We start from the raw sequence: 10,165 nt of genomic DNA on the forward strand, positions 1-10,165 counted from the left end.
AACAGGAAAAATTTCCTCTGTTTGTGGGTTATTCAGTCATTTTGCAATTAAATTTTTTTCCTTTGTAAATATCATGCTTACTTCCTGTCATTTGCAATCCTGTTCAACTTTACTCAAGGAATTAGGTAGGGGAGGTTTTCTATTTTTATTCTGATGCTTATGGCCTAGTGCCATTATAGTCTCTGTACTTAAAAAACATTCTACACAGCATTAAGATCTTTAAACTCTGTAGCATAACAAAAGTAAACAACTGATGGCCTACACTCATCAGTTTCATCATTTATACCAGGTATTGGCAAAACTTTTCTGAAAAGGGCCAGATAGTAAATATTTTAAGCTTCACAGGTCATATAAGCCTCTGCCACATAGTCTTGTTTTATTCTTAAACAACCCTTAAAAATGGAAAACTCATTCTTATCTCACAAGCCAGATTTGACCTGAAGACAGCAGTCTGCCAACACCTGATTTATGAGTGTAGAACATAATGTTTTAGCTTCATATGCATAAAATGGGAATATCTAGAACACTGTTTTAAAAGAATATAAAACAATTATTATAAAATTGGATAATAGGGCTTCCCTGGTGGTGCAGTAGTTGAGAGTCTGCCTGCCGATGCAGGGGACGCGGGTTCGTGCCCTGGTCCGAGAGGATCCCACATGCTGCGGAGCGGCTGCGCCCGTGAGCCATGGCCGCTGGGCCTGCGGTTCTGGAGCCTGTTGCTCCGCAACGGGAGAGGCCGCAGCAGTGAGAGGCCCGCGTACCGCAAAAAAAAAAAAAAAAAAAAAATTGGATAGTAAGTAAAGCTCTGTTCTTTCATGGGGCAGCCAATACTTTATATGTATGTAAGTATACACACACACACTAATAAACACATTAATACAATACTATAAAATATGATTAAAGCTTCTAGAGATCTGAAGAAAAAAGTCAACCTCAACCAGAAACAAGTTTCAGAGGCAGCAAAGAAACTTAACCCATTTCTTTTCTTACCACTTGTCTTCACAACCCCTGTAAGGGGAAAAAATGCCAGTTATGCTTGAGAATTGATGAAAATAGGGTATATCATAAATCTTCTGAATGCCTCACAGCCTCAGTGGTCTTGGCAGGAAGTGTGTGCAGACATTAATTCTAATCTATTATCCACTCCATCCTTTTTTGAGGGATTTGGTTTAAATTCTCTGAAGTTATTGGGTTTGTTGTTTTTTTCATGTATATGTGCTTTTATTGAAGGTGTACTTCAGGAAAGGAAAAATTCTCCATGATGCTGGTTTTTTTGGATGATACCTTACAACTGTTTCTTCAGTGATTAGCGCTTGATGAAGATTTCGCACCTGCAAAGCACACTGCTCGTCCGCCCCATCCAGGCACTCCTGCCCTCCGTTGCAGAGCCAGGCCACAGGAATGCATCTCCCACCACAGGCAGCTTGCCTCATCACGTTACACTGTATTTCATCGGTCATGGAGCCCCCGAGCCCCCAGTGTGGCCAGCACGGGTGGCAGGAGCAGAAGGAGCACCTGGCGTCTCATGGCTGCGAGGGAACAGTGCAGGAACCTGGGCGTGAGGCACACTGTGCGTGGATGCCACGGGTGAGAGGGCCTGAAGTTATTAATATTTAAGAAAATATAAGTCTGGGCCTTTTACCTGCTAATATTAAATCTCCCTAAATAGAGCACTCATTCCTAAACTATGATGCAGTACAGAAGACAGAAAAAGCATTAGAGAAGAGTACTGGTCTGAGAATCAAGAGGTCTAAATTTTAATCCCAGCTTCACCTCCTAAATTGTATGTCTTTGGTCCTCAGTTAGATGCTAGCTAAGCTGCCTTACTACTGTTATCCTATATCTTTACAACCAGAAAGAATATGATAAGAATACTTTACATTCATGTGGTATTTTAATGACTAAGAAGTACTATCATATACGTGTTCTCTTTAGAATGTAACAATCCAATGGAATAAAAAGTATGTAATACTATGTCCTTACAAATGAAGAAAGCTGAAGTCAAAGGGTACTGCTCATGTACAAATACGTGGAGAAGCTAAGAGTTAAAATAAGTTCTTCTCATTCATAGCCCAGGAAGAGTTTGTGTGTATATGTGTGTATGTGTGTGTGTGTGTGTGTGTGTGTGTGTGTGTGTGTGGAAGGCGGGTGGGGGGGTATCTATACATACATACATATATATCATTTAATCATTGCCCATAAGAAAATAAAAAGGCTTTGTAAATGAGGTCTCATAAATAAGAAATGTTTCACAGCATATAATCAAATACTTTATAATAGAGATGAAGTTAGGAATAGAAGAAAGAAGACTGCATTAGGGTACAAAAGATCTAGCTTTAGGTTTCTATTCAGCACCTTATATCAATGGACATATCACAACCTTTCAGAACCTTAGTTTTCTCATCTACCTCATAAGGATTTCTAGGGAATTAAATATAATAATGAATATAAGTATGCTTTGTAAACTGTAAACAGTTGTATAGTGTTATTGTTATTAATACAGAATTACAACTTCCTCAGTGGAAATTCAAACTATACTAGGCTATGTCCCCAAATAGAAAGTTAGCAGGTCTTATCATATGTATATTTAACACAGATCGTAACACATGATGGAACAATTATAGCCTTCTTCTCTGAGCAATTATTAAGAAATATTACTTAGAACACACTAACATGGCAATACATTTACATTCAAATGATAATAATAGTTTTAGGTCACCTGAGTAGCATAGGATACTGTCTCAATGCCTTCATGTCTCAGCAAAGTATGCCTGGCTTTAATCTGTTTCCTTAAGAACTTCTTCTCAGTTTTACTGAGTTTGTAATTACTTTGGTGGTTGCTGTCCATGGCAATACTTAAAAAAAAAAAAAAGTATAAAATGTCAACCTTAAAGAGTCCCAAGAAACAGTTATAATAATACTATTCATGTATTTTATAGTTTATAAATATTTCTATGCGATAATTTTTAAATGGTTACCATACTTGTCACCAACAAAGAGAAGTGAGAACAAACAGATGCATGGACAATAAAGGAATATTTAAGAAGGTAACAAAGAAGCAAGAACATCTAATAGCATCTCTGGTAGGTTCTACAAAACACGTCAATGCTTTAGTGCTATTAAGTGAGATATTTTCCCACATGCGTTCCCTTTACTTATGAAGTCCAAGGTAAAATGTGCCACAAACAAATCTCACAACATAATGTTAGGAAAGGAAAAAAGGGAGAAACAAACAGACAAAATTTACAGAAGAATATACAGTATGATTCCATTACATAAAGTTCAAAATCCAAAAGTAAGCCATATGTTGTTTAGAAATACATATGTAGCATAATGCAAAGAAAAGCAAGGAAATGATAAACACAAAGTTCAGGAGAGAAGTTATTTCATGGGGGGAGGACAGAACTGTGATATGAAAGGGACACATAGAGGCATCAAAAATATTTAAGCTAGGTGGTGGTTTAGGTGTTTGTTTTATTATTTTTAAGCTATATGTTATATATTTTTGTATCTATAATTTTTAAAATAACAGGTATAAGAACCCCATAGAATTGTGTTTTCATTTTTTTTGAAATATGTCAATCAGCAAGTAGTTACTGAGTGCTATTCCAAAAAAGGTCTTTGCACTATCCAAATCAGCACCCTACATTACGCTTTATTATAGAAGTCTATTTTATTTTGTTCACAGAACTTAACACAATTTGTGATGATTAATTTGCTGGCTTAATTCCTCCATCAGGATGTAAACTCCAAGGAATGCCAGCACACAGTAGGTGCTCAACAAAAATTTGTTGAAGGGATAAACAAATGATAATGAGTGAATATACACATGCCTACTTATGGTCTCAGCACTCTACAGCATACAAATATAACACATAGTTTATGCTTTCAACCAGTTTATAAGTTAGTTGAGGAAAACAAACATTAAACAATGAAAGAATATGACGTGTCTTTAGATAATTAAGTGTTAATGGTCTTTAGATGTGATACAAATTAGAGACAAAAAAGATAAGATCAATGTCAACTGGAAAAGTTTGGGAGAACTTCAAAACAAAAGGGGACTTGAGCTGAGTATCAAAGGACAAGAAATATACAGTCACGTGGAAGGGAGGGTATCCAGTGAGGCAATAAAGAACAGAAGCTAAAAATAGAAATAGATGTGTCTGGCAAAGACAGTGAGTAGTAGACATAATTTTTTAGAGCAGAGAATATTGGCTTATCCACTGATTCCACTCTTCACCCACTTGAAAGTCTTCAAAGTTAGCAAATGAAATAAGTTTAAGAAGTTAAATAAAATTATATTCCAGGGACTTCTCTGGTGGTGCAGTGGCTAAGAATCCGCCTGCCAATGCAGGGAACACAGGTTCGAGCCCTGGTCCTGGAAGATCCCACACGCCGCGGAGCAACGAAGCCCGTGCGCCACAACTCTAGAGCCTACACTCTAGAGCCCACGAGCCACAACTACTGAGCCTACGTGCCACAACTACTGAAGCCCACGCACCTAGAGCCCGTGCTCTGCAACAAGACAAGCCACTGCAATGAAAAGCCCGCATGCCTCAACGAAGAGTAGCCCCCGCTCACTGCAACGAGAGAAAGCCCACACACAGCAATGAAGACCCAACACAACCAAAAATAAATAAAATAAATAAATTTATTTTTTAAAAAATCAGGGCTTCCCTGGTGGCGCAGTGGTTGAGAGTCCGCCTGCCGATGCAGGGGACACGGGTTCGTGCCCCAGTCCGGGAAGATCCCACATGCCGCGGAGCGGCTAGGCCTGTGAGCCATGGCCGCTGAGCCTGCACGTCCGGAGCCTGTGCTCCGCAACGGGAGAGGCCACAACGGTGAGAGACCAGCGCAGTGCAAAAAAATAAAAATAAAAATAAATCATATTCCAAAACAGCTCTCAAACAGTCAAAACTCTAATTATTAATCTTTATGTACAGAGAAAAATGCTGAGACTATTGAAACAACGGCCAGTAATCCAGTTTAACTAATACATGGAGCACATGTGATAGGAGGTAAGGCCAGTAAAACAGGCTGGCTGGACAGCACAATAGGGAAATGAGAGGCAAAAGGACTTGCAATAACCCTGCTTAACAAGTAAAAATGCTGGCCTGATCTAGGGTGAAGGCTGTATGTAGGAAGAAAGGAAATAGAGAGAGAAGGGGAGAGGGCAAAAGAAAAGTTCAAGAATAATCAATAGTCCTGATGACTACTCGGACATGAGGGAGAGAAGAATCAGAGATCAGTTACTAGCAGGACAGAGTCTGAGTGACTGAGAGGCTAGTGATGTCATTCCAAAACTGGAAAGTCAGAAGAGGGTCAGGAAGAGCTGCTCAGTAAGGGAGGTGATAAGTCAGATTTAGGATATAATGTTTGAAGTACCGTTCAGATACACAGTTGCAATGTCTGGCTGGCAGATGAAAAACATAAAGTGGAAAAATGAGAAGAAATGAGGTTAGACAGAAAGGTTTAGGAGTCATCGTTACACAGGAAGGGGACAGCTGAATATATATTTTTAACATTGCACTAATTATTTGTTCTAATGTTTGTCCCCTTCCACTGGACTATGAGCTCTTTGATGACAAGAATTAAATCATATTTTTGTTTCCCCAGAGCCTCCTTCAGTTTTTTGAGACAGTATAACACAGTGTTTAGGGGTCCAGGTTCTAGGTTTAAACCTCAGGTTTACAATTTACTAGCTATATGACCCTGTGCGAGTTACTTACTTATTTCTGTGCTTAGGTTTCTTCACCTATAAAACAGGAAAAATAGTGCCTATTATTGGCACATAACTCCATCCAAACCCTGCACTAAAAAACTTCACCAAACTCTAGCTTATAGCAGCATAAAGCCATACCCTAGGATGACCCCAGCTCCCCATTAAAATGGCTGCCTGAGAAAACTTAAAATGCTGCCTGGATATTTTACTATTTGTTCTAACATCTCCTAACAATAGGCCCCTGACCTCCCTTCTTTTTTAAAGCACTTATTAAAAACGGCTTATGGGACTTCCCTGGTGGCACAGTGGTTAAGAATCCTCCTGCAAATGCAGGGGACACGGGTTCGAGACCTGGTCCAGGAAGATCCCACATGCTGCAGAGCAACTAAGTCCGTGCGCCACAACTACTGAGCCTGCGCTCTACAGCCCGTGAGCCACAACTACAGAGCCCGCGTGCCACAACTACTGAAGCCTGCGCACCTAGAGCCCGTGCTCCACAACAAGAGAAGCCACCACAATGAGAAGCCCAACAATGAAGAGTAGCCCCCATTCGCCGCAACTAGAAAGAAAGCCCGCATGCAGCAGCGAAGACCCAATTCAGCCAAAAAATAAATTAATTAAATAAAATTGCCCAAAAAAACCAGCTTACAGGGCTTCCCTGGTGGCGCAGTGGTTGAGAGTCCACCTGCCGATGCAGGGGACACGGGTTCACGCCCCAGTCCAGGAGGATCCCACATGCCGCGGAGCGGCTGGGCCCGTGAGCCATGGCCGCTGGGCTTGCGCGTCCGGAGCCTGTGCTCCACAGCGGGAGAGGCCACAACAGTGAGAGCCAGTGTACCACAAAAAAAAAAAAAGAAAGAAAAACCAGCTTACAATTGTGAACATGTATCTCCTGCAACTCAGACATGTCTCTCTCAAGAACCTGAGAACCATTCCTTTGAAATGTTTTTTATTTTGTTTTGTTTTTTTCGCGGCACCATGAGGCTTGCAAAATCTTAGTTCTCCCACCAGGGATTGAACCTGCGCCCTCCGAGTGAAAGCACGGAGTCCTAACCACTGGACTGCCAGGGAATTCCCCCTTTGAAATGTAATCATCAGGAAGGACAGGGCCTCTGTCTCTCAGTCTCTGTGACAGGATGGAATCCTAACTTTGACAACTGCCAGCTGGCCTAACTGCATTTACACTGACCCACCCTTTATAATTTTTTACTTCTCCGACTCTACTGAGCACCCACACACACACCCCCTAATCACTTCCACACAAATTGGAATGGAGTTTAGCTCTTTCTCCTACTGTCAATAATTACTAAATAAAGTCTGTTTTCACTGCTTTAACTAATGTCTGGCTGTGTTATTCTTTGACACTGTCTCATAACTTTGTAAAAAGTATTAAATACGTCTATTACTAAACTACTGTTAATTTCCAGAAGAGCCAGATAAGACTTGTTTAGGAAGACCAAGAAAAGCTGAGCACCCTCAAAAGAATTATCTTATTGCCACTCCATTCCAAGATCATCATTTTTGCAGTTAGCAATGAAGAACAGGGATGAATCTACTAAGAATTTTTTTCTAAATATGTTACATGAGCAAAGACTGCAAAGTGGAAGAAATGAGAAAAAAGATGATGCTGAATACATTTTTTCAAGTCTGACACTTAGAGTCCAGCACCAGTAGATGGAGCCTCATAATCACATTTCTGTCATCCCCTTTCCCTTCTTCCCTCAGTGAGGCAATATTACTCCATGTGAAGAAAGACCAGTAGAGTCACCTCACCAAGGAATAGGCTGATACCAGCTGCTGAGATGTGGAGGTGCCCCTTTCTAACAAGGCCACTTCTCTGGCCAAGGGATTTCCCACAAGGGATTTGCACAAAGGCTTGCGTGCTCCTTGCCATGTTACGGGACTGTTATGGGATGTTACAGGAGCCAGGTCACTATTTATTAGAATACCAGCCATGCTGAGTCCAGCCTAAGCACACTCTCCATAGGATAACAAGGGTTTATAAATCACATCTGCTCTGTTAGTAAGTTTAACCCCAACACATCCTATTGGATATTGCCTAAATGGTAATGGTAATATGTGTGTCTATGCTCTCCTTAAATAAGACAGCCTAAATGAACCAAGCAGTATAGACAAATGTTCCTATGCTAGTATGTAAATTAAATTTAATTAATAGCAAAGATTGGAAACAACTTCAATTCCTATCAAATGAGCCCTGGTTATAAAGTACAGTACAGGCATACAAATTATACATACAGGTTTCTAGAACATATAAGATATCAGTGATATGGGTTGCCACCAGGAAGGGAAAACAGGTAGAGTAGGTACAGGAATGAGAAGCTCCTCTTTTGTAAGTTTTGAATTTAGCAGCTATTCAAATTGCATTACCTATTTAAAAAAAATTTTTTTTAATGATTAGAAAAAATTGACCCATCACTGTCATATCACCTCATTTTAATTCTTTGAAGAATACCTACTCTATATTTTCTAATGCCCTCAGTAATTGTCTTTATTCTGTCTTCCTCCTTTAACTTACTAGGAAGGTAAGCTCTATGGAAGTAGAGATTCTGGGACTTCCCTGGTGGTCCAGTGGTAAAGAATCCACCTTACAATGCAGGGGACGAGGGTTCAATCCCTGGCGGGGCAACTAAGATCCCACATGCCGCAGGGCAACTAAGCCCTCGCGCCACAGCTACTGAGCTCGCGTGCTTCAACTTAGAGCCCTCGTGCAGAAAACTACAGAGCCCACGCACCCTGGAGCCGACGCGCCACAACTAGAGAGAAGCTCACACGACAAAGAAAGATCCCGCATGCCTCGACGAAGATCCCACGTGCCTCACCCGAGCCGCCAATAATAAAGTAAATAAATAAATAAATAAGAAATAAGAAAAAAAGAAAGTAGAGATTTTTTGGTCTGTATTATTCACCCTGTAGCACTCCGCACGTAGAACAGGACCTAGCACCTAGGAGTTACTCAATAAACGCTTACTGAGTAATCCTAAACTTATTAAACTTGCCATCTTACCTCCTAAACCTCTTTGCCAGGATTCTGAGCTTGGTGGCCCTCTTCAATGTTTTCATTAATATCTAATGTGTATCTCTATCCCTGCAATTTTCACATTATATTATAATTCCCTGTTTGTGTGCTGGGCTCACCCAGAAGGCTGTGACCTACTTGAAGGCACATCACTTGAGTGCCTAGAGTTCAGCAAGTACTCAGTAAGTATCTGTTAAATGAAATCAGCCCAAACTATAGGCTCACAGTACCACAAGCCCAGGGGTCTCCGGTTTTACTCAAAAAAGGGCATAGGAAGATTCAGCTTTGTAAGCTACCAGACCACCAGCAACATCCTTTCTTCACTGCATTGGCAGGGTCAAAAAAACCCCTAAAGCTAACACCACTGACCAACACTCCTCAGGTTGCAACCGCCTGTCTCCAACCCCAAAAGAAACAGAACATTGACACAGACACAACGTGAGCACCCGCAACAAATACAAGCACGTGCACCTCAAACTCTGACAGGACCACCCCATGCACAGACAACCTACTGCCCACGGACCATCCCTCCTCTCCCTGGTGAGGTCCGAAGCTCTTGAGGCAGATAGAGGAGACCGGAAGAGGCCAAAAAGAGAAAGCGGCGATTTGCATCCATCATGTCCGCCAATAAGAAGTGCCACAAACCTCCGCCTTGACTCAGGCTGGGTTCTCGCCACGCGGGTGCTCTCTCCTTCGGCAGTTTCTCCCACTCTATCCCCAGAAGCCGCAGAGGGTACAAGCACATCAACTCTCCTGGGCGCAGCCATGTTGGAGAAAACTGCACTACATTTCCCATGAGTCTGCGGGGAGATGACCGGCGTTCCCACAATCCCTTTCGCCTCCCAGAGCTTTTAGTGCCTGTTTCTCTGCCAAGAGTCTTTGACTAGAGAAGGGCTTGCTCTCCGTTACAGTGAAAATTAGGTTGACTTTTGCGAGGGGCATAGCAAGGGTTGTTAGTGCAGCTTATTTGGGGTAGCTCCCCAAATGGACACGGTCAAACAGGTTTCTGTCCCTCGGTCCCTGAGTAATGACCCCCTCCGCCTTGGGCTCTGTGCGTCTTACCTCCTGAGTCTTAAGGGAATGGGAGAAGCTAGGGGTCTGAAAGATGACACCGCATAGACAAGAGAGTGGGAGGTGAATATGCGTGAATGTGCCAGGGGAATGGTGAATACTACCGGGTGATAGAAAGATGTGTGGAAGAACGTTGAGGGAGGTAGGAGAGGAAAGATGGGCTGTGCTACATTTTAGAAGAATTTACGCCATTCTGCTCTGTAGGCCTAAGGGGATCCCTGAAAGAAATTGGGTAATTTGACCGGAGCTTCTGGTGGAAGGTAGGAGGAGAGACTAAAAGAAGACTAGGTAACAGGCTATTGCAGTGGTGAAGTGAAAAGGGAAAAGATTTGGTA

At 41.8% G+C, this 10,165-nt stretch overlaps 1 protein-coding gene across 4 annotated transcripts in view; it reads right to left on the reverse strand.

Moving 5' to 3' along the window:
- The window catches only part of ALKBH8 (alkB homolog 8, tRNA methyltransferase), a 72,242-nt gene extending 62,710 nt beyond the window's left edge, over positions 1 to 9,532 (reverse strand). Inside the window, exons 1-2 of one of the 4 annotated variants that reach the window (XM_060157933.1) lie at positions 9,405 to 9,532; positions 2,720 to 2,855 (exon numbers count right to left, since the gene is read on the reverse strand). In XM_060157933.1, the coding sequence (XP_060013916.1) occupies positions 2,720 to 2,855; positions 9,405 to 9,526 (258 nt within the window). In that variant the 5' untranslated portion in view covers positions 9,527 to 9,532. The other 3 variants (XM_060157935.1, XM_060157936.1, XM_060157937.1) reach the window with 3 other exon arrangements.
- Between the last annotated feature and the right edge of the window lie 633 nt (positions 9,533 to 10,165).

This window comes from Lagenorhynchus albirostris, chromosome 9, assembly GCF_949774975.1.
Source record: "Lagenorhynchus albirostris chromosome 9, mLagAlb1.1, whole genome shotgun sequence".
NCBI classification, from domain to species: Eukaryota; Metazoa; Chordata; class Mammalia; order Artiodactyla; family Delphinidae; genus Lagenorhynchus; species Lagenorhynchus albirostris.